Source organism: Prionailurus viverrinus, chromosome B2 (genome assembly GCF_022837055.1).
Source record: "Prionailurus viverrinus isolate Anna chromosome B2, UM_Priviv_1.0, whole genome shotgun sequence".
NCBI classification, from domain to species: Eukaryota; Metazoa; Chordata; class Mammalia; order Carnivora; family Felidae; genus Prionailurus; species Prionailurus viverrinus.
Genome location: NC_062565.1, coordinates 123,934,524 through 123,962,039, shown reverse-complemented (window position 1 = coordinate 123,962,039; position 27,516 = coordinate 123,934,524). Strand labels below are relative to the sequence as shown.

The following is a 27,516-nucleotide window of genomic DNA, read 5'->3' as shown; positions in this document are numbered from 1 at the left end:
ACGGGATTAGACATAAAATACATCTTGATGACCTATCATATAAGCTTCTACTATTTGCGATATTTGTAAAAACAAAGATTTTGTAACTTTGGGCTCCACCACCATGAAATTTACATTTGAGGGTTTTTTTGATGCAAAGACTATAGCATGTTTTACAACAAGCTCCTGTCTGTAAGCAAGAAGACAAAGTAAGAAAATTGATGAAGACTCAACTATCACTAACAAAACTGAGAAGAAAAAAAAAAAAGCTAAGGCGTTCTCAAACTATAGAAACCACTTCCTCTCCGAATTTAGCACCGAAACCATTCTGTGGGTTTTTAAAAAAGAGATGAGGGGCGCCTGGGTGGCGCAGTCGATTAAGCGTCCGACTTCAGCCAGGTCACGATCTCGCGGTGCGTGAGTTCGAGCCCCGCGTTGGGCTCTGGGCTGACAGCTCAGAGCCTGGAGCCTGTTTCAGATTCTGTGTCTCCCTCTGTCTCTGACCCTCCCCCGTTCATGTTCTGTCTCTCCCTGCCTCAAAAATAAATAAACATTAAAAAAGAAAAAAAATAAATAAAAAAGAGATGAACATTAAAAGAAACATGAAATTCCCATTACACCAACAGAAACAAACCATTAATCTGGCATCTCAAACAAAGCTGTACCATAGACTAGAACAGTGCTTTCCAGATGAGGCTGATCACTAGATTCAGCTGGGGCAATTAAAAAATATGCCTCCCAGGGTCGCCTGGGTGGCTCAGTCAGTCAAGCGTCCGACTTTGGCTCAGGTCATGATCTCATGGTCCGTGAGTTCGAGCCCTACATCGGGCTCTGTGCTGAGGGCTCAGAGCCTGGAGCCTGCTTCGGATTCTGTGTCTCCCTCTCTCTCTCTGACCCTCTCCCGTTCATGCTCTGTCTCTCTCTGTCTCAAAAATAAACAAACATTAAAAAAATTCTTTTAATAAAAATTTAAAAAAAATATGCCTCCCAGAGGTACTTTATTCAGTAGGACTAAGATGAAGCTCAGAATTTTGTTGTTTCTTTTTAAAGCCTCCCCGATAATTCTGATGGTTAACCAGGTTTCGGCATCACCGGCCTAGTATGTTATTACACAGCCATGCATTCTAGAGTCGACCTGGAGCAAGCTCTTCAGATAAGCACCGGTAATTCTTATGGTGTATACACATTCCATGGCCATTCCAATGCTCCTCAAATATGCTCTTTTCTCGCCACCTCCTGTTCCTTTGCTTTCCAGCTCTCATCTCTGGACTCTTGGTTGTTCACAGGTAACAGCATGAACACTATTTCCTCAGGGAAGCTTCCCTGACCAGTCAACTTTGACAAGCTCAAGAATCCTTAGCTGTGTTTCCACAGAATTCTGAGCACACATGTTGGTAATAGAAGGCAGCATGTATAGAGCCCTTACTCTGTGCCAGGTACTGTTCTTAGCCTTTTACACACATTCGCTCACTTAATGCTCCTCAAAACTCCATGATGTAGGTATTATTATCACCCTTATTTTTGAAATGAGGAACGAAGGGAGACAGGAGTTAAGCAGCATGACTAAAGTCAGGTAATAGTGGTAAAGAAGAATTTTGTCTCAGGCATCCCAGCTCTAGTCCATGTTGGTAACCACTATACTTACTGTGTTACCTCTCCAAAGAACTTCGCACTCCTTAACATTGTCCATTGCTAGTTTTTGTTTCTTAGCATCTCTCTTTTCCACTGGATTGTGGCTCTAAGAAGACAGGAACCCTGTCTTGTTTTCTTCCTCAATGTATCTTCAGTGCCTTTCAATGCATCTTTTAGAAAACAGTGAACATTCACTTAATATCTGATGGACTCACTGTCAATGTCCCTCTCAACAATCAAAATTAACCTTAGATATGTTTTTAGACTTCTAATAATTTCATTACTCCCATATCTTTTTTTAAATTTTTTTTAATGTTTATTGATTTTTGAGACAGAGACAGAGCATGAACAGGGGTGGGTCAGACAGAGAGAGGGAGACACAGAATATGAAACAGGCTCCAGGCTCTGAGCTGTCAGTACACAGCCTGATGAGGGGCTCGAACCCACGGACTGCGAGATCATGACCTGAGCCGAAGTCGGACGCTTAACCAACTGAGCCACCCAGGCACCCTCATTACTCCCATATCTTATATAATAGTAATAAAAGCTATTTTAGTGTTTGCCTGTGTAAGGGACTCAGCTATGTAAAAGAATACACATGCCCTATAGGAAACATATGAAAACAAGTCAAGAAAATATGCAAAGAAATTCATCTACCTCCTAATACACTGTGCATAGGTTGGTAAACACATTGTCTCATCTCGCCTGAAAGAGCAAAGGCACAGTGAGAGCTTCAGAGCTTGCCCCAACTTTTACTGTACCATAGACCCTCCTCTTAAGAGAGTGGAAGAAAAACTATAAATTTTTTCAACCTTATTAAATAGGTTACTATTTGAAAATCATTATGAAGGAATATTTCAGGAAAATGGCAAATGCTTAATAAACCTTCCAAAGAGTTTCTAAAACCATAAAAATGGCAGAAAAAATGCCTTTACTTTATCCAATTTTTTAAAAAAAGAAACCTATTTTATAGCTTATATGTCCAGTGCTTGGTTTTCATGAAATCCCTTCTGATTTAAGTGTTGGATGTGCATACAATTTAGTGAGTATCGGCCTCCTAGAATGTATCCAGCCACTTCAACCTAATCACTGTTCACTCTTTATTCTTGCTGTATGTACTTTGAGTACCACTCTCTCTCTCATTTCTCATTCCCAATTGCAGGAGCTAAGCTGGGCCCAAGCCAGTCAACATATTACACTCCCCCCCCCCCCCCGCCCCCCGCCACGCTCGCCTCTCCTAGGCACAGTGATTAGTTTAGAAACATTCACATGGACCATCAGATGAGAGAAAATGAAACTTCCTAGATGTCTGAGAAGGAGACTCATGATTTTTCCTACTGGACAGAAACCAGAAATAATACAGGGTTCAGAACTGCTGCCATCTTCCTTTCACATGATGCCTGATACAACTCAACTCAAGAGAGCACAGAACAAGAGATGGCAAGAACATCCACTAAGGCCTACATCCAGCCATGTATATAAAGCCAGATGGGATTCTGGACATTTCAACTATGTGAGCAAATAAATTAGCTTCTTACTTAAGGGGGTTTGGTTCAGAATTTCTTTGACTTTCAACCAAAGAAGTCCTGGCTGATATGAACACTGCTTACATTTATTTCTAATATAACACATGAAGGCAATGTCTTTAAACAGATAATCTTTTTTCTATTGAACCAAATGGACTTTGTGATGACAAAACACTGTTTTATGTATTACCTATCTACGATGTGCAGATAGTTAAGTTTTGTGGTTATATTGGTAACTGTCTATACACAATTAGTCTTTTTCTTCTATTCAGTCTCATACACTGAATATTCCATATGCAACATCCAGAGTTAATATTATGTATACCATACCATACAAAAGGCCATTGTAGAAGGAAGAGGTGTGTGTGATTCAGCCCAAATAAAAGGCTAATATCCACAATTTGACCTGACACTTAAATAAATTCAGTTATATTAGTTCAAGATTTTGTCACCATCATATTTTGTCACGGTCATAAAAAAAGCAATGATTAAAAACAAAGACAATTTTAGAACCTTAATAATAGTATACATTAACAAAATTACATACAATAGTAAGGTAAAGGAATTTTTTCAAAAATATATCAGTTGGAGGAGTTTTACTTACTAATACTTTTTCAAACATGTGAAACTATACTCATTATTAATTCCAGTTTATTATGAATGCTGCCAATTAGAGCTCCCAGTAGACATGTCTTCACTGCTTCACTAGAAAGGAAGTATGTTCCAGTTCATTTTGAAGACAGATCTATTTTACATCACTCATTTCATCCAAGGTTTGAAATGAATCTTTTGAAACTATAGGACATAAGGCCAAAGGGCAACCCTATTCGAAGAAAATAATGCTAATGTCAACCTAATTCACATCCTTAAAGAATTTTAATTGAACTCTGCATTAGGGCTTTTCACCAATAGTAATATTATGACCATTATGCTGAACTATGGTCATCTTCAGACTTGATTAACCATCAGCACGAAACTCATTAGCATTTACACTAAATTAAAAGCATAAAGATGACTAACTCCAGATATACAGGCAGGCTAACGGGTTAGTTAATTCAAACAAGCATATCAATATTGCTATTACTTATTAATATACACTCAACCTTATAGTTAGCTGCGCCACAGAAAAATTTTAAAAATCAAAGAAGGGGGGCGCCTGGGTGGCGCAGTCGGTTAAGCGTCCGACTTCAGCCAGGTCACGATCTAGCGGTCCGGGAGTTCGAGCCCCGCGTCAGGCTCTGGGCTGATGGCTCAGAGCCTGGAGCCAGTTTCCGATTCTGTGTCTCCCTCTCCCTCTGCCCCTCCCCCGTTCATGCTCTGTCTCTCTCTGTCCCAAAAATAAATAAACGTTGAAAAAAAAAATTTTTTTTAAAAATCAAAGAAGGAATTCAGGTTTGGAAAAGGAAATGTGCCAATGAAAAATATATTACTGGCCCCATCCCAAAAGATTTGGTATCTTGGAAAAGATCTAACTCAGATATGGACAAAACACTATGACTCAGACAACCTAGAAATTTTTTAAATAATAGTAATAACTTTATAAGTATGCTGTTCTTCATTCTAGAAAACAATGCCGTTAACTTTAATCATTGCACATTCTTTGACTTAACCTCAATACACAGAATTTACTATCATTTGCTATTATCTTAGGATCTAAGAAATTGCTTAATCTAATGGACATATTTGTCAATATACAATTTACCTGAAGATTTTCAGCTCCAAGTGTCTTTAACCAACAATATTTTAGAATTCAGGGACATTTGTTAAGTTTTTAGAAGAAAAGAAAAGAAAAGAAATAAAAGAAAAGGATTTCTGTGACATTATATTTGCTATGGAAACCACTCAACATAATTCAACAACTCAGGGCACTGATATAGTTTATTAGCAAGAAATTTATCCTACTAATTGCCTATTTGGAGATGCTGGATAATTAAATGAGGAGACAATATTGGACACATTTTATATCTTCCCCTAGCTATTTTCTTCTCTCTTCCCCTAAACAACCAGACTGCACAAAAGAGCTTCCATTTATTTATTTCCCCTCAAGACTGTATACAAAGTGTGAGCAAAAATTTTCTGTGAAGGACCCAGCAGTAAATATTTTAGGCTTGAAGGGCCATTCCATTTCTGCCATAGCTACTCAACTCTGCCACAATAGCACGAGAGCAGCTATAGACATACAATCTATGTCTGGGAGCTTAAGTGGCTCAGTCGGTTGGGGGTCCCACTTCGGCTCAGGTCATGATCTCAGTTTGTGGCTTCCACCCCCACATCGGGCTTTCTGCTGACAGCTCAGAGCCTGGAGCCTGCTCCAGATTCTGTGTCTCCCTCTCTCTCTCTCTGCCCCTCCCCTGCTCCTACTCTGTCTCTCTATCTCTCAAAAATAAATAAACATTACAAAACAAAGACATACAATCTGTAAAAGAATGGACATAGCTGTGTTCCAATAAAACTTTATTCATGAAACCTGTCAGTGGGTCCTTTTGATCTGAGGGCAGTAGTTTGTCAACCTAGGCTCTAGTCTAAGTTTTCTTCTATTTAGTCTTTCCTGGGTGCTCTGACATACCGCAATGGCTTTAGTTACCATTTATGAGCCAATGACACAATTTATTCACAAGGCTAGACTTCTCAGCTCCAAAGTCAACCCCCATCATTTCAACCCCATGTGTCCCATCAGTTCAATGTGCTCTAAAACAAACTCAAGATCTTTTCTTTCAAATGTATTTCTTACCTCAGTTATGACATTAACCACCCACTACTTTATCGTTTGCAGGAATCTAGGAGTTACTCTTTACTTATCCTTCTCTCTTCCCCTCTTCTACATCTTATACAACCATCTCTAAATACCACTCCAGTCAGCCCAATTCCTTCCAGCCCTTCTGCCACCATTATTATCCTTGCCTTCATCTCTCTATCTTCCTGCATTTACACCTGCTCATCTCCCAACTATTCTCTACACATGACCAGAATGAGTTTTTAAAAATGCAAGCCTAATCAAATCACTTGCTGAAACCTCTTCAGTACCTTTCCCATGTCCATAGATAAAATCTAAAATCTTGAATCCAGTCGGTAAGGTGTGATCTGGGTGCCTATCTGCTGCCCAACCTCATTTTTACTACCCTTTCCTCTTAAGCGATGGTCTCCCTGGCCTTCTTTCAGTATCTCAGATGCACCAAGTTCTTACTTGTGGACATCTTATTCTCTCTGCCTGGAATGCTCTTTCTTTGCCTGCCAAGGCCTCCCACTTTTCACTGAGCCAACTCCTTATTCATCCTAAATGGAAGCCAGAAGCTTACCAGGCAAAAAATTGATAGCTTTGACTACCAAGAAATTCAAATGCATATACAGTAAAAAATATATATACAAAGAAAATAGGGGTGCCTGGGTGGCTCAGGTCATGATCCCAGGGTCATGGGATCGAGCCCCATGTCAGGCTGTGCACTGAGCGTAGAGCCTGCTTGAGATTTTCTCTCTCTCCCTCTTCCCCTCCCCTGCTCTCTCTCTCTCAAATTATATACAAAAAAATCATCCAAATAAAATAAAGTGTTTAAAAACAAACAAAAAGTTGGGAAAATACATGTAAGATACAGAAGACTAATTCCTAAATATAAAAAAAGAGCTCATGCATCAATACAGAAAAGCAGCAACATCTCTCAGTAGAAAAATGGGCCCAAAACATGAACATGCAGTTCACAAAAGAAAAACTCTGGTGGTCAACTGACATATAAAGAATATTCACTATCCCTCATAACCAAATATGCAAATCAAAACAAAAATTAGGTATCATTGTTCACTCATCAAATTGGAAAACATTTAAAAAATTAAGGTGCATTTATTTATCATTTCAAGGTCCAAATGTTAAAGTAACTATTAACCTTAACATTATCAGATTCTCACTATCACCTAGACTGGGAAAGTTGTTGTTATTGTTTCCATTAATCTATAAGGTGTTGCTGCTCTAAAACAAACACTTTTGAAAGTAATTAGTGTCATATAGATTATATTTATGAATATATTCCCCCAAATGGTCTAATTTAATCATGCCTCACATTGGAATGCTCTGAGCAGACACCCGGTTTCTCCTTCCTACTACTTGTTCTCTGAGTCAAGGGCGAAGTGACTCAAGGAGGCAGCCTGGCAGAGCAACCCTGTGTTGCCTATGCCAATTAATTGTTCACCTTTGTTTCATTTCTACACTTTTTACAGCTTTAATGGCACTCAATACATTACACAAATTATCTAAAAGAAAAATGAAGCAATGTATATTAAAGTGTCAGGGATTTTAGGAAGGAAAAAGTATTCAGAAAATTCTTTAGCCAAATGTTTATTGGTAGTAGATCAAATGAAAAAAAAAAAAAAAAAAAAACGTAGTGTACCTCTTTTTCTATCTTAAATTTGTTTTAATTTCATAACTTTAAGTATATAATATAAATTTATGCGTATAATTCATAAAATATAATTGGAGAATGTTCTTTTCCATCAAGTTTATTTAAAACTAGAGTCTAAGAACTCCTTCTGAATGGTGTTCTGATTCACTCAGTTCAACTATAATACTGGACTAAGCCGACTAAGAAATCTCCACAATCAAAAACTGTTTTATAACAGCAATGTTTTCAATGGGGAAAATGAATTTGGGACAGGAGATTTTCTTTTCTTTTCTTTTGTTTTCTTCTTCTTTTTTTTTTTTTTTTGAGAGAGTGAGTGAGCGAGCAGGGGACAGAAGCAGATGGAGAGAAAGAGAGAGAGAGAGAATCTCAAGCAGGCTCCATGCAGAGCCCAATACAGGGCTCAATCCCACAACCTTGGTATCATGACCTGAGCTGAAATCAAGAGCAGGATGTTCAACCAACTGAGCCACCCAGGTGTCCCAGGGAAGGAGATTTTCTGACTCACAATCTCACAATAATAAAATTATTTTCCTGAGGGGCTGGATAGCTCAGTCGGTTAAGCGTCTGACTCTTGGTTTCAGCTCAGGTCATGATCTCACAGGTCATGGCTCAAGTTCCACGCAGGGCTCTGTGCTGACAGCACAGGGTCTGTTTGGGATTCTCTCTCTGCCCCTCCCCCGCTCATGCTCACTTAATCTCTTTCTCTCTCTGAAATTAAATAAACTTTAAAAAAATAAATAAAATTATTTTCCTGTACAATTTCAACAACAAAAGTTTTATAGCTATAAGCATATAAAACCTAACACCACTAAGCAAAAGACATCTGACATTTTCCTCAAGAATACTCCCCATATATATTTTTCATTTTTATACCATATGTTCTGAAATAAGAATAAGAATTTTTATGGAGGAATACAAGAAAGGAATACAAGAAAATATTAACAGTGGTTCTATGGAGGGGGAGGGATGAGGGCTTATTTTTTATTTGGCATGTTTCTGCATTGTTTGAATTTCCTTACTATGTAATATGGTCAGAATAGGGATTATCTAGGATACCATTTTTGTTTTTCCTTTATAAATTTATTTTTTGAAAGTTATAAAAGAAGTAAAAAATAGTCATTGTCTTACTTTGTCAATCACCACAAATATTTGTCATTAATTAGCACATACTACACCCTCTTGTAACTGTTACTCAGACTTAGCAACCTTTATTCTGATAAACAAACCAAGGATAATGCCATCTAAGCAAAGGAGCTCAGTGGCTAATAAAAAGAACTAGAATGTTTCCCAATTTTGGCAGATTTATAACCAGTTATAATATGCCTAAGACAAACCACATTTGTTCACTAGGAGTTGAAAAGTAATCCAGGCCTGGCTAATTCTTGTCTAGAGGTTGATAAAGAATGAAACAATCCTAAAGAGCACAAAGAATAGTAATAAAGTCCCTTTTCCCTGCTAATCTCAAGTACACAGTGCCACCTACTGGGGAGAGTAAGGCCACCATTCACGACAAGGCTTTTTTGGTAAATGAATTATTTACCTGAGGCTGAAGCAAAGCAACCAGGGATGTGGGGAGACCAGATGGTGCTATAAATGACACTTTCGTGGCCTCTAAAGGTGCACAGAGACTTTCCAACAGTTGGATCCCACTACAAATAAATTAACAGATCAATTTACTTAGACGTAAATTCAAGTTTATGTTTATATATACATATATATAATATACAATACAGCATATATGTATTTATTTTTTTATTAACGTTTATTTATTTTTGAAAGAGACAGAGTGCAAGTGGGGAGGGGCAGAGGGAGAGGAGACACAGAATCTGAAGCAGGCTCCAGGCTCCCAGCTGTCAGCACGGAGACCAATGAGGGGCTCGAACCCACAGACTGTGAGATCATGATCTGAGCCAAAGTCAGATGCTTAACCGACTGAGCTACCCAGGCATCCCTCTATAAATGTATTTACATATACACATGTAATATACATTCATATTTCAATTTTTTTTAGTTTATTTATTTTGAGAGAGAGAGAGAGAAAGAGAGAGAGAGAGAGAGCGAGCATACAGGGGAGGGACAGAGACAGAGGGAGAGAGAGAGAATCCCAAGCAGGCTCTGCACTGTGAACTCACAAACCGTGAGATCATGACCTAAGCCTAAGTGAGACACTTAACTGACTGAGCCATCTAGGCACCCCTCAAAGATTTTTTACAGTCTATTTTTATATAAAGCAAAATGGTATTTAAGGGGCTAAAATAATTAATGCTGAGTTAATTGTTGTTAGTTCACAGACAAAAAATTAAAATTTTTTAAATTCTAACAAAGGCTTTAATACAGTTTTTTGAAAAGAAATTAGCTGTGCAATTGAAAAGATACAGAAGTATGTTCAAGAGAAGAAAAAAAATTCAATGGAAACTTTGGGGAAGAGAATATTGGTTTTAAATACAATGATTCTGACATACCAGTTTGACAGTTTGATCCCATGAGCCAGACACCACGAGCTGTTCACCTCTGGTCTGGCTCCAGTCAACACTATAGACCTAAAAACATTTTAATGTGTCATTCAGAAAGCAAAAGAGCATCAAGTTAAATATTACATTGTATCTCTTTAGAACAGCGATAGCCAGTTAGAACAACCAATTTACTTCATTGAAACATCAAATAAAGTCCTACAAATCTCCACCATGGTGTCTGAGAAATGGAAAGGCCATTTTGTCCATTCCTCCAGACATATTCCTTACGATAAGATTCCATTCTAACAGAGTTCTACAGATGATTTCCCAACCTCCTTCACTAAAACAAATTATATATATTTTTAACCTATCGACAAATCACTGTTTGCAGCACCTTGTAGAAATGTCAAAGCAGATTAGAAAGCTAGTCATCTAAAAAAGCTTGCCAGGTCAGTGTCCATCAGATAGCATTAAAATTCAGTTAATAACGCTATCTGGCCTTTCTTAGAAAAAGCTTAGAGGAACCAGGTAATCCTTTCCAATCTCTTGGTAAACAGCTGTAGTTACCCAGTGCTGCTATTCTAATCTAGGCATTACTGCTTTCAGTGAACCATTTCAAATGAACCATTTGAAAACTTATGGAAATATTTTTCATTCTGTCATTTTTACACAACAGACTATATACAGATCACTACTGTAAGCTAAGTTCAACAACATATATGCATAATTATTCTCCATTAAAATAGTCCTGACATACACCCGAGTACCTAGCACTAAAAGTGACCAGCCAGCAGATCCTTCTGAGTCTTAAAAATTCTAGCTACCATATTTATGTAGGAAGCAGGATATGCAGTTTGCTGGGGCTTAAATATGGGTTACCAATTCTCTGCTGTCTGGCACTATGCCTAGCCATGTTGGCACCTTAGTTTCAGAAAACAAAATTGGTAATACTGATCCTGTCTTTGTTTAAAACTTTAATATTTTTCTCATCACAGATTTTTCTGCAGTATTTCTGATTTTTTAAATTACTGCATTAAGATATTATTTGACTATTGAGTTGTCGGGGTCCTCCTTAATCATGTACCTAAAGTGAGTGCTTCACCCACCCTATTCTAGTCCTGGCCCTGCTGCTGTCCATATTCATGAAAAAGAGAGAAAATCAGTTGGAACACTGAAGAAACCACAATCCAGCAACAGAAGCAGCTCATAAAGAAGGGGCAACAAAAACCAAAGAGCTGCCATGGCCATCTGTTAGTTATGAATGGAAAAAGATAGGCTTGGAAGCAGTCATTGTGAGCTGAAGAGTCTGCTTTTATCCTCTAGGCCAGGGCATGGCACATTTCTTCTGTAGAGTAATATATATAGAGAGAGAGTATATATAGAGTGTGTGTGTATATATATGTATATACACACACACACACACACACACACACACACACACACACACACATTGGGCTTTATGGGCCATTTGGTCTGTCTTTCGGCCCCAGTAGAGCACAAAAGTAGCCATAGCTGATACTTGATGAGTGGGCATAGCTGTGTTCCAATAAAACTTTATTTACAAATCAGATAGCAGGCTAGGTTGGGCTCTGTCCCATGAGTAGTAGTTTGCCAACTCCTACTCTAGGCTGATGTGAACAGTCAAAAATAACCACAATAGCAAACCTTTCTTTAGCACCTGTTATGTGCCACATGTTGTCATAAGCATTTTACCTATTTTATCTCATTTAATTTTTTTAATGTTTATTTCTTTTTGAGAGAGAGAGAGAGAGAGAGAGACAGACAGACAGAGCGTGAGCAGGGGAGGGGCAGAGAGAGAGGGAGACAGAATCTGAAGCAGACTCCAGGCTCAGAGCTGTCAGCACAGAGCCCAACGCGGGGCTCGAACCTACGGACTGTGAGATCAAGACCTGAGCCGAAGTCGGACACCTAACTTACTGAGTCACCCAGGTGCCCCTATTTTATCTCATTTAATCTTCCCTTCTATGAAATAGATACTATAACAAGACCCAAAATGTATAAATAAACTCTTCAAATTCCTAAAGCTAGTTAAGTGACAGAGCTGAACTCTGAACCTCAGCAGCCTAACTGCAGAGTCCACCCTTAATCACTACGTGAGGCTGACTCTACATCATGCTACCTGAGGGCACTGTTGAACTGGAATGACCTGGGGCTGCAACATTAGGGAAGTAAAAGCCTGCCCTTACTAGTATCGCCCTTCGTGGGAGCCCAAACTGATCCCACTTTGTTTCCGTGAATTATCCAAGAACGTAAAGCCCTTGTCCACTGTCCACTTGGTGACCTCCCGCTCATTTGTCAAGACTGGGCTCCACCACAGCCTTTATGAAATAAGCCTCACCTCGATAAAACCCTTCATGATTTAAATGTTTCCTTCCATGCACTCCAACAGCACCTTGCACCTACCTGTAATTCAACATTTACCATATTTTATGACAACTTGTGTTAAATACCTACTAGATTCTGGAAGATCCGTCATGTGAGCAAAAACCACCTTGTATGCCTATGCTTGTTGCAATATAATAAGCACTCAACAAATGGGAGTTAAAATAGTTTATCCATCTGAATTTACCTTCACAATCTGCATCACTGCTAAGTAGTTATAAAGAGCTACTGTTTTCATTTCAGAGGATAACTGAACAAATATAACTAAAAACTAAGATCAACATCTCACACTCCACTGCCTCTACACATGTCCAGTATGACACGGGATTCGAAACCTTATGACTTCTTACCTTTTAAAACTGCAAAAGCCCCCATAGGGGAACCCAGCCCTAATGAGAACAAAAGATAGAAGGTAACCACGCTGACGGCGGTGTTGCTGCCAGCTGTCTTATCAGTCACACAACGAAGTGCAAGCAGTAGGACTCTAGGACAAAACTAGGGACAGGATCCCCAGGGTGATGTTGAAATTGGGATAACACAAAACGAAATAAAGGCAACCTCAAGGGGCGCCTGGGTAGCTCAGTCAGTTGGGCGTCTGACTTTGGCTCAGGTCATGATCTCGTGGTTTGTGGGTTCAGGCCCCACGTCGGGCTCTGTGCTGATAGCTCGGAGCCTGGAGCCTGCTTTGGATTCTGTGTTTCCCTCTCTCTGACCCTCCCCTGCTCGTGCTCTATCTCTGTCTCTCTCTCTCAAAAATAATAAATGTTTAAAAACATTTTTTAAAAAGGCAACTCAAAAAATATTTTATTTGACTGTATTTAAAATATTAGGATACAGGAAAGTAACTTAAACAAACAAACAAACAAACAAACAAACTACAGTGGGGGGGGGGTGCCTGAGTGGCCCAGTTGTTTGGCTCAGATCATGATCTCACGGTTCATGAGATGGAGCCCCACATCGGGCTCTGTGCTGACAGCACAAACCTGCTTTGGATTCTCTCTCCCTCTCTCTCTGCACCCCCCCCCCACTTTGCTCACTCTCTCTCTTTCTCTCTCTCTGTTTCTCAAAATAAATAAATAAATATTAAAAAAAATAATAATAAAACTACAGACATAAGTACAAAATGGGTGCTGGGATGGAAAATTCAGCTTGATGCCCAGAAGAGAGGATCCAAGCAGGACCTTGAGGCCTGGCTAAAATGTCAATAGCAGAAAGCAGAAGTGAAAACAGTGATCAGAACTGCACCTCCCCCGCCTCCACAAAGTCATATACAGGCATAGACAGCACCCAAGGGATCAGGACTAGGGAATACTACCGGATAACACCAAGGGTTTGTGCCTGGGGACTATCAGTGGTGGTGGCATTAACAAAATGGGAAGACTGGAGGAAAGAAGATAATGTGTAATTTTAGACATACTGACTTTGAAGTGACAGCAAGATAGTCAAGTGGAAATGTCTAGTGGGAACAGGGTTTGGGCATTAACCCTGAAAAAAGTTTACAGTCAGAGAGATGTTTGAGAGAGAGTTGAAAAAGGATGAGTAGATTCCAATATCCCAACTTCAAGTTACCTCACTGATCTATTCAACAAGTATTTCTTAAGCACCTACTGTGTACAAGGCACAAGGGGAAGGGGAGTACAATGTTAGACAAGACAAAGCCTCAGTCCAGATGGGTCATATATTTTAGCAGAGGAAGACAGACTATAAATAAATAATTTCAGAATGCGATTTTAAAGGAAAGCTACAGAGCAAAATAAAGCAAAGGAAGGAGACTGGAAAACAATGTAGAATTAAGAGGTCACTTCTCAGTAGAGTGGTTAGGGAAGATCTCTCTGAGCAGGGACCTGCGTGCAGGAAAGACAGAACTCTGCACGTTTGAGAGGAAAGGCTCTGGCAGAAGACTAGGAAAAGACCCTGAAGCAGGAAACAAGCTTGTCACGTCTGAGGAACAGAAAGGCCAACTAATTAGGAGAGACAGGATCCCAAAAGACCATAGTTCCAAGTTTGTACATAATTTCTCTTAAGAGGCTACAGCCATCAACTCCTAAGCTACCTACCACCTAGACTGTAGCATCCTTCAACTGCTCTTCCTGTGCATCCTGGCTCACCTCCAATTCATTATCTGCATTGCATAAAAACACAAACGTCATTCCCCCCCAGAAAGCCCCTCAATGGTATCATGCTCTGTGGCTCCTGCAACTTACCATCTTCACTCCCACACTGACATTCATCCACGCTGCTGCTTATTACCCAAAGGTCGAAATCATGCAAAACTATGAGTGATTTAGGGATGCACACATATGTAGTAAAACGAAAAAGAAAAGAAAACAGAAATAGAAATTCATAATTAGTGGTTACTTCTGGGAAGAGGGGAGGAAAGAAAAGAGGAGGAAGAAGGGTAGAATCAGAAAAAAGTAGACAGAAGATAGCATCTGTAAGCAGGGGCTCCAAAAGCATAGGTAATGTTTTATTTCTTAAGTTAGATGATGAATATGCAAGCATTCATTATACATGTTTACTTCTTACATATATTCATGTAAACATGAAATCTTTCATGGTGAGTTTTTAAAAATCTTCAATGTCTTCCCACTGGTCTTAGCATAACAGCCAAAATGCTGACTTTTCCAGGCACACAGGCTCAGTACCCGCCCTTCAAGAGGGCACTTTCCTTTGCCTCTAACCCTATTCCTCTGGACTCTCTCTACCTGAATAGTTATCTTTTAAAGTTTATTTATTTACTTATTTTGAGAGAGAGAGAGAGAGAGAGAGAGAGAGAGAGAGAGAGAGAAAGAGAAAGAGAGAGAGAGAATCCCAGGTAGGCTCCGTGCTGCCAGAGCAGAGACAGATGTGAGGCTCGAACTCTCTAACCTGTAAGATCATGACCTGAGCAGAAATCAAGAGTCAGATGCTCCACTGACTGAGCCACCCAGGCGCCCCTCCACTTGAATAGTTAAATCCTACTCTCCCTTCAGACTTAAGGATGCCATCCTGGTCCCTTCCTGCAGAGAAGATCCTCTCCTCTTGTAGCACTCCATACATTCACAGCACTTATCACATTATAAATTAGATAACCAGCAGCGTAAGCCTCCCTCCCTAGAGAGGACAAGGACTCCAGCAGGGCAAGCACCATTCCCAATTCACTCATCTTCCCCACTAGGCTTCACACAGTCCCTTGCAGACAGTAGGGTTAATCAAAGTTTCTAGAATGAATGAAGGGGCAGAGAAATCTGCATGAAGAGCACACCTCACATCAGTCCAGTCCTCCAACCTTTCCCTATTTCCAATTCCCCTGTCCACTCCCACTCAAACAGTGGACATGACTTAATGGTCCAATTAAGCATAAAAAAGAAGAGAGGAATGCAGTTGTGCTTTAAAAGCAAGGTCCTCTAAAGGCCTATCTTAACTAATTACTCTCAGCAGTGATGAAGAAAATTGAGAAACTGCAAAAAGAAAAAAAAAACACACTGAACAGTATTTTGCGTTGCTTTATGAAATCTGAACCTCATCAAAACCACAGTTTGAGAGGACAAATTTTATTACTGAAATCAATTCCCAAAGAGCTCGCTTTTAATCTACTGTATAGTGCTGCCCTTTTTAAGTTGGTCTATTTAATTAAAAATCATCAAATAAAAACTATGTCCAGAATGTTCATACTTATCTGTATCAATACAAAGGAAAGGGACACTGACTTTTAATTACTGAGCGATTAGAAAAGGCTACATATTTCTTTTAATGTGAAACAATTTTTTAAATTTATCATTATAGAAATATTAAAATGTGCATAAAAGAAAAAATATCATAATAAATCCCCAGGTATCTATCACATACTTTCCAGAATTATCAACATTTTGCCACCTTGCTTCATCTGTCCTGTTACTGACTGACTGACTGACTGACTGACTGACTGACTGCTGGAGTATTTTAACATCAGACCACTTCACTCATAAATACTTACGCAGATAAGGATATTTTTCTTGTTTATATAAGCAGAAGGCCATTTTCACACCTAACAAGATGAATAACAGTTCCTTAATATCATCTAAAACTCAGTCCACATTCTTATTTCCCTGACTGTCTCAAAAATGTCTTTTTACAGGTGGTTTATTTGAATCAAAAACTAAACAAAATCCATATTTTACACTTAGTTGTTATGTCTCTTAGATCTAATCTAGGAAAGTCCTCCTCTCCCATCTTGTTTTCCCCACCCACCCTTCCCATGACATTTATAATTGTTGAAGAAACAAAGTTAATGGTCCCATAGAATCTTCTGCATTCTGGATTTGGCTAATTGTCTCTCCTGGTGTCAACATTTTCCTCTACTCCTCCCATTTCCTTCAAGTTAGAAGTTAGGTCTAGAGGTTTGGTTCAATTCAGTTCAATCTTTTTTAAGCTTCCTATTGCATTAGGTGTATAATGGCTGGTTGACCCACTTTTAGTGATCTCAAAATTGTTCAAAAGATATATAAATATTAAATTAATGTTTTAGCATTCATAGATAATCTTTGCCTACACTCATTATTTCATTATGGGCTACTAAATGGCGACTCTATAATTGTGCTATTCCTTCTGCATTTAATAGTCAGGATTCAGTTATGAGAAATTTTCCACATCAACCACTCAATTACCCCACAATAAAATTCATATCAGAAAGGCAGGATAAATGCCTTGATTCTTCATATTTACTTATCAATTTTCAGAATGAGGCCATTGTCCTAGTAATCTTCAGTGATGACCAGCTGTTGTTTTTTAATGTTTACAACTCCATGTAGTGGGTAGAAATATACATATAAGTGCGTATCTCTGTGTGTGTATAGTGTTCCAACTCATTGCTGTCATTCTTTTTGATGTTGAAATTGTCCATCATTGGCCACTGAGAGCCTTTTCAGGTTATCTGTTCCAAACGTCTAATGTGATCCCAGTGGACTTTCACAGTCTTCTGACACAAGAAGATGTTTTGGATTCACCTTGTACATTTCCTGCCAGTCCTGGAATCAACTATTTCTCCAAAGATCCCCAGATCCTTTTAGTGGGAAATGGTATTTAGAGGCAACAATCTGGGCACTAGGGATATCACTGAGACTGAGTTGTCAATGCAGCTCAGTCTTTATAGTCCAAAGAACCAGAACAAATGGACTTTTTTAAACAGAGAAAAATAAATCATGAGTCTGTGCAGATACTTCCCAGTTTTAGGATTAAATGTCTCTATTTAACTTCTTTATTCTCATATTACTTTTCTCTTACATAAAAATTTTTGGTTTCTAATAACATAATTACTGGTATATGTGAACCTACATGATATGAGAGTTTCAAAATAACAATACTTATCTTTCTGAATGCAGTTTAAAACTTCCTTGCAACTCTTTTTGTTTATCAGAAATATCTTATTCGGCATGGACAATTACTAAACTGTATTTCTAAAGTCACTTGAAATCATTATTTTCAATACCTGGTTATAATGCCAATTTGATACATCACTAGATGAATGTGTTTTCTGCTTGTTTTCAATTTTCAGCAATTTTTTTTTCCTTTTTAATTAAACAGTGATTTTTAACTTCGTAAAATATTTCAACTTTTCCAAGGCCAAAACTGTGATATAAATTATATTTGGAAAATTAGCCATCCTTGTCCCCTGCCTCCCCTGATATCTTCCCCACCCTTTTTAAAGGTAACCATTTTTATTGGCTTTTGGATTCTCTTTCCATTGTTTCTTTTTGAAATATATGCAGATATATATATATAAAATTCCTCCCTGTCTCACGTTACATTTACATAAAATGTAAATTCTACATATATTTAAACAGCTCTGACAATAATTCAATAGGATAATTTCATAGACTATCAGATTATAGCTAAACTAAAAAAAAATTTCTAGTTTCACATGATTTAAAATTATCAAATAAGATTGCATCATTCTCCTACATAAGTTTCCTACTAGATCTAAATTAGGAGATATGGGATTCTAATTTCTAGATATGATTCACTCACCAACCTGCTTTAGAGACAGGCACAGTGTTTGAGACCCACAATGAGTGTATGACAGAGACACTACATATATAGTAGCCATATTCATGCGTGAAGGTCATTCTTGACCCAAAAATATTCCATCACAGTTTCCATCTATTTAAAACTATCACTTTCTCTTCGTTAAAAAGTTTTAAAGCTTTGAGGTTACCACTTCACAAGGTAAATCAAAAGATGCATTTTATTACGTAGTTTTTAAAATCTACATTTTGAATCTACAACCCTCAAAACATTAGACAATACACATAATAAGGTCATCAGAACTGAATGCCTATGAAGTTAAAGCAGTGGCTTCTAAACACTACTGTACATTGGAATCATCTGGGAATCTAAATCATGCTGATTGATGGCTGGCTCCAACCACCATGAAGATTTTTAAAAGGTCCCTACGTGATTCTATATGTGGCAAAGTTTGAAAACCACTGAGTTAAGACAAGCACTTTCTACTTTGTTTTCATTTCAAATAGTAAAATTTAGTACCTAAATTAGAGTCTAGTCATATCTAGCATCTGGAAAAGTTGGATTAAGTGGAAAATGGCTAATACTTACACATCCGTGTATATCCTGTTGTCTGCCCATACTGTGTGGCCCCAAATCTACAAAATTAATCCATCTCTCTCCTGAATATTCAAAGCATCCAGTGCAACCCCAACTAGGCATTTAAGGCCCATCAGGATATAGCCCTTCCCTACCTTTCCCGCCTCATCTCCCACCATTCCCACACAGACACTCTGCTCTAGTCACACCAAAGGACCTGTGACTGCCTTGAACATGTCATGCTCTCTCACACATCTGCACCTGTGAGATGCTCTTTTCTACTAAAACTGCCCTCTTCCCCTTGGGCTGCCAGTGAATTCCTGCTAACTGTCCAAGACTCAGCTCAAATGGCATCTCTTTTGTGACGGTCCTTGGTTTCTCTATCTGCACCTTCTAGACACTTCTTTTCAACATGATCACATTGTATTAGTTTGCTTGCATGTCCCAGATCTACTACCAGAGATTAGCACCTGAGTCTTATTCATATTTGCAACTTTGAAGACTAGCATATGCCTGGCACAAAACATGTGCTACCAGTACGGACAGATCTAGCTTTTTAAATACAAGTTAAAACTTTAAAATACTAAACAAAGTAAAAAAAAAAAAAAACCAGAAAGAAAAAGAAAAAAAAAGTGAATGCTTTTCAAACATAGTAGTGAAAAGTAGTGAAGGATATTACATCCTATTCATAGTAAAATCCAACAAGACTCACTGACACATAACTGGAAATTATTTTTCCCCATAATCACAATTCTATGGGGGAGGGGATGCTTTAAATTTATTCTAGATTTTAAGAAAAATCTTATTGCAGTAACCTAATCCAGAAAAAAATGGCTAAGCATGACTAAATACACACAAGGAAATATATCAAGTTCAATTGTGCCCCGGAAGAAAGGAAGAAACGAAGGAACGGGGGGGAGGGAGGGAGGGAAAAAGGAAAGAAAGATAGATCCCTTCAGCTGACAAGTCTGTTGTTCCATTTTAAACATAAATGCAATTTCTAAAGGGAACAAACTGGTATTAAATGCATGACTCACTGTCATTCTGCATTAATATTTTTTATGGGCATCCATCATTGTAAACTTTTCAGCTTCTATCATATCACAAGAGTCAATCATTGATTTTTTAAATTTTTTTTAAAAATTTCTTTAATGTTTATTTATTTTTGAGGGGGGTGGTGAGGAGGGGCAGAGAGAGTAGGAGACACAGAATGCAAGGCAGGCTCCAAGCTCTGAGCTGTCAGCACACAGCCCGATGCGAGGCTCAAACTCACGAACCGTGAGATCACGATCTGGGCCAAAGTTGGACACTTAACCAATTGAGCCACCCAGGCACTCCATTCATTGATTTTCTTAAAGTAAGCAAGGTCTTAACCACATGGCACATTTTTACTACAAAATGTATAGCTAAATACACTTCCTCCACAATGAAATACGAAAAGCTGCATACTTAGTTCAAAGGTAAGTTTTCATAACCAAGAACTTGAAGTGGGTCCAATCTTTTTCCAAAAATTTAAGCAAATTGATAAGCCTATTATTTGACAATGAAGACAAATGTTAACTATTTTTCAAAAATTGTAATGAGCACATTGGGAACTAGATGTTGATGTAAACCTTAAATTCAGTATATGTCACCTTGAATGTCACTCCTAACCCACTCTCTTAACACTCTGGAATCTTCACACAACTAATCTTTTTAGCACAAACGACTAATATTCTTGCATTTAACAGGCATCCTTTGAAGGCCTTCTATGGGCCAGGTACTGTGCTAGACACAAATCTGAAAGTAAAATTGAAAGATCTACGGCTACCTTGAGGGAAATTTTGAAACATTTTAGGCAAAACACCGTAAGGGAATGTCTTTCCCATCACATTCATTAAAAATACCTTTGTAGTTTTATATGACTGAGAACCAAACTATTTTCTTTTTTTTTTAATTTACTTATTTACATTCAAGTTATTTAACATACTGTGTAGTACTGGTTTCAGGAGCAGAACCCAGCGGTTCATCACCTCACACCTGTCAGAATGGCTAAAATTAACAACTCAGGCAACGACAGATGTTGGCGAGGATGCAGAGAAAGGGGAACCCTTTTGTACTGTTGGTTCGAGAGCAGACTGGTGCAGCCGCTCTGGAAAACAGTATGGAGGTTCCTCAAGAAAATGAAACCTAGAACTACCCTGCGACCCAGCAATGGCACTACTAGGTATTTATCTAAAGGATATGAAAACCAAACTATCTTCTGTGCTACCCGTATACATACACACAGAACCTAGATACATGAACTGGTTTAGATTTCAAATTTCTTCAGTAAGCTCTGTCTCATAATCTGCATTTGATGCTCTTGCTCCACTATATTCTGAAAATCCCTAGGAACCTTACTGCGGCCCTAAAGGCAATCTTGTGACGCCTTGGTGAAAAGTCTGCCTACTTCCGCCTTAAGGCGGGATAGGGCAAGCATACCCTACAGCGGGAAGAAAGAGATGGGCCTCTTCTAGAGGAAACAGCACTACAGCATACCTACTACTGGGGGCGTTTTTACTGCCTAAGAAGAAGCTTGACCTTTCCTTCTTTCTTAGCTCCTTAGGGCAAGATGTACTTAATGTCGGAATAATCAAATAACAAATGACATCTAACATATGCAAGAAATACTAAAGCTTAAACTTCCAGTCCCCTTGTTTCCATCCCCAAATGGATTTCATCTAAAACAAAACCAATCAGCCCAGAAAGACCTGCCTTCCTACCTCCTGAGTGTGTTCCTTGTAGACCTGCAGTGGTCCTGCGGCTTTGGCCGTGTCCCAGAGCTGCAGCGAGCCATCGCCACTACAGGTGACCAGGATGTGTTCATTGTTCTCACTCCAGGTCACGTCAAACAAACCATCGTTCCAGTCAAAGCTACACCAGGAAAAGTAAAATAAAAAAAATCTGGTTGCACAGGCAGCTGAACATAAAATAGGAACCACAATTTTACAGTCTTTCAAGTTTATCACATATTTTAACACCCATTATCTCACATGGTCTTCACAACTATGGAAGAGAAACAGAGCTAGAACTTGACAGACCCAGAAATGAGTTCAGAGATGTGACAGGAACATCCCAGGTCACACAGCAAGAAAACTGTGGAGCTGGATTAAAATTCGGTCTCCCATTTAGAAATTTGGCGCTATTCATGAGGGCAGGACGCCATACCTGGATGCTCACTGTTTTGCGTTTTTTTGGGTTGTGTGGTTCACAGGAGGGAGCAAGCACTTCACAATACTAATTTAGACCAAGAATTTCAACTTCCCACATAAAATTTCGCCTGAGCTGTGAGCAGGTCATGATCTCATGACAGAGTTTCCTTTCCTTTCTCTGACATTGACTAACCCAGATGGAGGTGTTAATGAGTCCAACAGTCAAGACAGCCATAGAAACAAGAAACGGAAAGCAGTGCTAGATAACTCACAAAATGGATAATTAGCTCCTGAATGAATTAACCCCAACTATGTGAAGAAGACAGCAAAGTTAGAAACGTCACACAGTATACTAGTTTACATTTTTTTATGTTTAAGTTTTCTACTTTATAAATGAACACTAAGAGACAAGGGCTTTAGAAGAAAAGTGACATAATCACAGTTTACTGGCAAAAATAAGTTCTATATATGCAAATGCTGAAGTTTCTTTTCTACCACAAATTTAAAAATGAAAAAATATTTTACCGATCAAAAAGATTCAAAATCTAATTACATTAAGGCTTTGGTAGCAAAAGAGGATACCTGTAAGTTTAATCATTAGAGCCACCTTACCTTCTAAAAAGTCTAAGCCCAGATTCATTTTGATCCAGTATCAGAAGGGTTCCACAGCCTAAGGAGAAAAAAAAAAAAAAAATCAAGATCATGCTTTTGAACTTGCCCAGGGGAACAGCTAAGGTGAAGGGGTAGGGGGGGAGGTTGCTGAGGAATGAGTACCTAATTTTACTACCACAAATTTCTCCCTCAAGTTATTGAGACCGTGTATACAAATTGATCAGGACTGTGCGCTCCATTCCTGTTTTTCTATATTGCACCTCAACCATGAAATATTAAACTTATCTCACCTATGCTTGGGATCCAGACACAGCCCTAAAGGGGGGGGGGGGGGCGGGGAGAGATATCTGAATTAATATTGTATGGCCAGACAGGCTGCCAGGCACATAAACCTCCCAAATGGGTGTCATAATCCCTATTTCCAGGCAAGAAACCTTTGGCCGACAGATTCCAGAAGCTCTGCTTCTTCTACTGCATCACACTGCCTTGCTAAAAAATCTGAAATACACTCAGCATGGAATTTTAAAACAAAATACCTGGTGGAATGTACCACATACTAGATGGTAAAGTGCTGAGTAGGTTAGTCATCTACCCAAAATGAATTATTTTTCTAAGGGACAAGCATATTTTAAAAGATGTATTTGTTATATAGACTGAGGGAGGAAAAACACTCAATTTAAACAGGATTTAAAAAAAAAAAACACCTCCTTGTACGTTTTTACAAAGGATTTAATTTAAAGTATCAAACTCATGAGTTTCAACCTAACTGGTGGGTAAGTATTGTAAACTTGAATGTAACAGTGCAAGCATTAAGAGCTAAGTGGTGAAAATATAAGTAAATATTTCTTGCCTTCTGAATTTTAGAAATCATACCATTTTTTTTCCGCCCTAGGGCCGAAGAAAAACAACTATCAAAAGCTGACGTTATGCAATGAATTATTTCACAGAGCTACTGTGCATAAATAACAGGTAAGCTTTAAGTTAAAAGAAGAAATTTTAAGAATGGAATCCCACCTTCCAATCTAGTCCTTGAAAAGAGACAGTGAACTTGGGGTCCCTGGGTGGCTCAGTTGGTTAAGCATCCCACTGAGGTCATGATCTCCCGGTTTATGCCCTATATGGGGCTCTGCACTGACAGCACAGTACCTGCTTATAGGATCCTCAGTCTCCCTCTCTCTCTCTGCCCCCACCCCTGCTCAGGGGCTCTCTCTCTCTCCCTCTCTCTCTCTCTCTCTCTCTCTCTCGAAAATAAACATTACAAAAGAGAGAGACAGAAAGAGAGCGCGCACGAGTTAACCTGAACCTCCAACTACTTGCAAACGTGTGTATTCCTCCTGAGATAACAAGAGGTAGGGGCAGAACTTGATCAATTTCATGATGGCAATTGTGGGGAGACTCCAAGCGTCCGCTCAAGGCCATCCTTCTTACGACCCACAGCCCGGATGCAGACTGTGAGGAAGGTGGACCCATTAGCAGGTACTCGGGTGACCCTGCGGACTGTCCCCTTTACAAGTGCTGTCGGTCCCGTCCGAACGGCCAGAGGGGTCACATCCGCTGAGCCCGCTCAAGGCAGGAAGCGTGTGCCTGGGGGTGGGATTGGGTGGTCAGGTGGAGGTGGAGGAGGTGCCCTAAGGAATAAGAGTATGGGCCAGCAGGCACCTCCCAGATGCTACTTCCGCAACGTAACTGAAAAGGATCATAGACCCAGACCCACTCCCCACAATGGACAAAGGAGGAAGCCAGAATTCGCGCGCTCCTCGGCTCCCCCTGGTGTACACGTGTGGCACTGTCTACTGTCGGAAGTACTTTCCCACCGCAGGGTGAAGCTGGGGTTCGGATGGAACCCGCCCCCGCCCCGGGCGCTGCGCGGCCTCACCCGCGATGCCATAGTGCTGCGCGGCGGCGCAGGCCAGCCGGCCCGGCAGGTACGGGGAAAACTCGGCCGCATAGCCATGGCGGCCCGGCACCCGCAGCGTCCGCACCGCTCCGACGCGCGCCCCGCTCATCCCGCCCGCCGCTTCTGGGCCTCGCCGCCCTGGCGCTGCCACAGCCGTTTCGGATCAGAGGCGGATAGTCCCGACTCGCCAAATTAGAGACCCAGGAAGACGAGGAGGAAGTGAGGACACCCGGTGCCCTGAATGCTGGATTTCGATTGGTCCGGAAAGGAAAGGGCTCTGACTGCTACGGAGTCCATCTTTGTTTTGGGCAAAACAAAGTGATTTGCGCCACCTATCTTGTGTTAGACCTAACGAGGCAGTGTGATTCTAGGGTTAGGTGACAACTTTTGTTTTAGCACGTTAGCCTTTACTGCGCGTTTTGGGGGTTTTATTTATTCGTTGTGATTTTGGAAGACTGGCATCAGGAGGTATTTCTGATGATTATAAAATAAGGGGCGCCTGGGTGGCGCAGTCGGTTAAGCGTCCGACTTCAGCCAGGTCACGATCTCGCACTCCGTGAGTTCGAGCCCCGCGTCGGGCTCTGGGCTGATGGCTCAGAGCCTGGAGCCTGTTTCCGATTCTGTGTCTCCCTCTCTCTCTGCCCCTCCCCCGTTCATGCTCTGTCTCTCTCTGTCCCCAAAAAAATAAGTAAACGTTGAAAAAAAATTTTTTTTAAATAAATAAAATAAAATAAGACAAGTTAGGGCCGCCTGGGTGGCTCAGTCGGTTAGGCGGCCGGCTTCGGCTCAGGTCATGATCTTGCGGTCCGTGAGTTCGAGCCCCGCGTGGGGCTCTGTGCTGACAGCTCAGAGCCTGGAGCTTGTTTCAGATTCTGTGTATCCCTCTCTCTGACCCTCCCCCTTTCATGCTCTGTCTCTTTCTGTCTCAAAAATAAATAAATGTTAAAAAAAAATTTTTTTTTAAATAAAAAAAAATAAGACAAGTTACAGCAACTCTGAAACCAAGCGGCGAGCCAAACAGGCAATTGATGCTGTGTTGCCCAAGGTAACTTGAAGCAATATTAAATCAGGTGGGAGTGAAGCTTAAGGAAAAAAGACATCATAAGCAATTAACTTTTTAAAAATTCTCACTACATATATTGTCTATATGTAGTCTATTGTATATACTAGTGTTCAGATATGGGGCTAATTAAGACAAATTAAATCTCATCCGTTCATTCAAAACTTTACCAAACATATACTATGCAGAAGTATGTTTATACCAAACATATACTATGTATTCAAAACTTTACCAAACATATACTATGCAAATTATATATAATTTGTCAAATATGACACTTTTGAGAGTGAAAGGGAGTGCAGTTAATAATGAAGCCAGGTAAACCAGCACAAACCTTGTCATATGGCCAGCTTAACTGTACAATTTTAGGCATGTGGATTTCAAAAGCAATGAGATGTAGTCCATGCCCTCAAGAGATTAGTGTAATAAACTTGTCAACAATTAAGTGTAATGAAAATACTGTAGGTGCTATTATAAATAAATAAATAAATAAATAAGTATATGTGTGTGTTTAAAAAGAAAGTTGTCACTGCTTTCAGGAGGATTGGAAGAATGGAAGGAAAAACTTCAGAAGGAAGGTAATGTTTGTGGTGTGTAAATGATGATGTTTTATTTAAATAGAAAAGGAGGTGGAGGTCATTGTAGGGTCAGCAATAACATGAGCAACCCAAGAGACAAGAAAAAGCATGATCCATAGGAGGTCGTAGCTGCCAGGACTCAGCCTGACCAGATAGAAGGGGTATGGTGAAGGATACTGAGTGGAGGGACTAGAGTGTCCTACTGGGGCTGGATCCTGAAGAGTCTTGTCTGCCATACCAATGGAATTGGATTTCGACTGTAATTTAAACAATGGGGAACCATCAGAATTTTCCAGTGTGATAAATTAAATGACCAAATTTTCATTCTAAAAGATCTTCTGTATCAAAAGGTTTTCTGGATAAATTTCCAGAGTATTATAATGGGTGCCTGGGTGGCCCAGCCGGTTAAGCATCGGACTTCCACTCAGGTCAGGATCTCACGGTTCAGTTCATGAGTTCGAGCCCCACGTTGGGCTCTGTGCTGACAGTTCAGAGCCTGGAGCCTGCTTCAGATTCTGTGTCTCCCTCTCTCTCTGCCCCTCCCCTCCTTGCACTCTGTCTCTGTCTCTCTCTCTCTCAAAAATAAATAAACATTAAAAAAAATACTGAATGTGGGTGCACATCTGGGTGGCTCAGGTGGTTGAGCATTGGACTCTTCATTTCGGCTCAAGTCGTGATCACAGGGTTGTTGAGATCAAGCCCCATGTCGGGCTGCACGCTGAGTGTGGAGCCTGCTTGGGATACTCTCTCTCCCTCTCTCTCTGCCCCTCTCCTGCGTGTGCATGTGCACTTGCACATTCTCTCTTGTTCTCTCTCTCAAAATTAAAAAAAAAAGAAAAAAAGCCTGAACTTCTGGTTTCTGGTTTTACCTGTAAGGAGCTTGGAAGTTACTACTCTGTCCTAAAAATCTGTAAATTAACTAATCTTCTTGGACTTTTAAGAGAGGGGAAGACACATAGCAAACCTCTGTCCAATCTCAGATTGAAGAGATAGACAGATGAATACAGGGAGACATGACTTATCAGAGTCAAGCCTCAACAGTGGAGACTACCAGAGGAACCAGCGCCTAGGTAGGAAATCATGAACTAGGATTAATAAATTACTGGAGGCACAGTGTGGTGAAATCTTAGAGTTAAAAACCCCAGGGGGGACCTAGTCATAGGGAGGGACCCAAAATATTGTGAGTGTTACCTCCATGAGGCCAACTAGGTTCCCACAGTAAATATCAGAGAAAAATCATCTTGTGCTTCTGGTAGG

The 27,516-nt window shown here is 39.8% G+C and overlaps 1 protein-coding gene across 1 annotated transcript in view; it reads right to left on the bottom strand.

The window, feature by feature from the left end:
- The window catches only part of PEX7 (peroxisomal biogenesis factor 7), a 77,419-nt gene extending 52,589 nt beyond the window's left edge, over positions 1-24,830 (bottom strand). Inside the window, exons 1-5 of the mRNA XM_047860163.1 lie at positions 24,601-24,830; positions 22,725-22,782; positions 21,684-21,834; positions 9,988-10,065; positions 9,066-9,174 (exon numbers count right to left, since the gene is read on the bottom strand). Coding sequence (XP_047716119.1) covers positions 9,066-9,174; positions 9,988-10,065; positions 21,684-21,834; positions 22,725-22,782; positions 24,601-24,730 — 526 coding nt within the window. The 5' untranslated portion in view covers positions 24,731-24,830. The remainder of the gene's footprint in view (positions 1-9,065; positions 9,175-9,987; positions 10,066-21,683; positions 21,835-22,724; positions 22,783-24,600) is intronic.
- Positions 24,831-27,516: the final 2,686 nt, after the last annotated feature.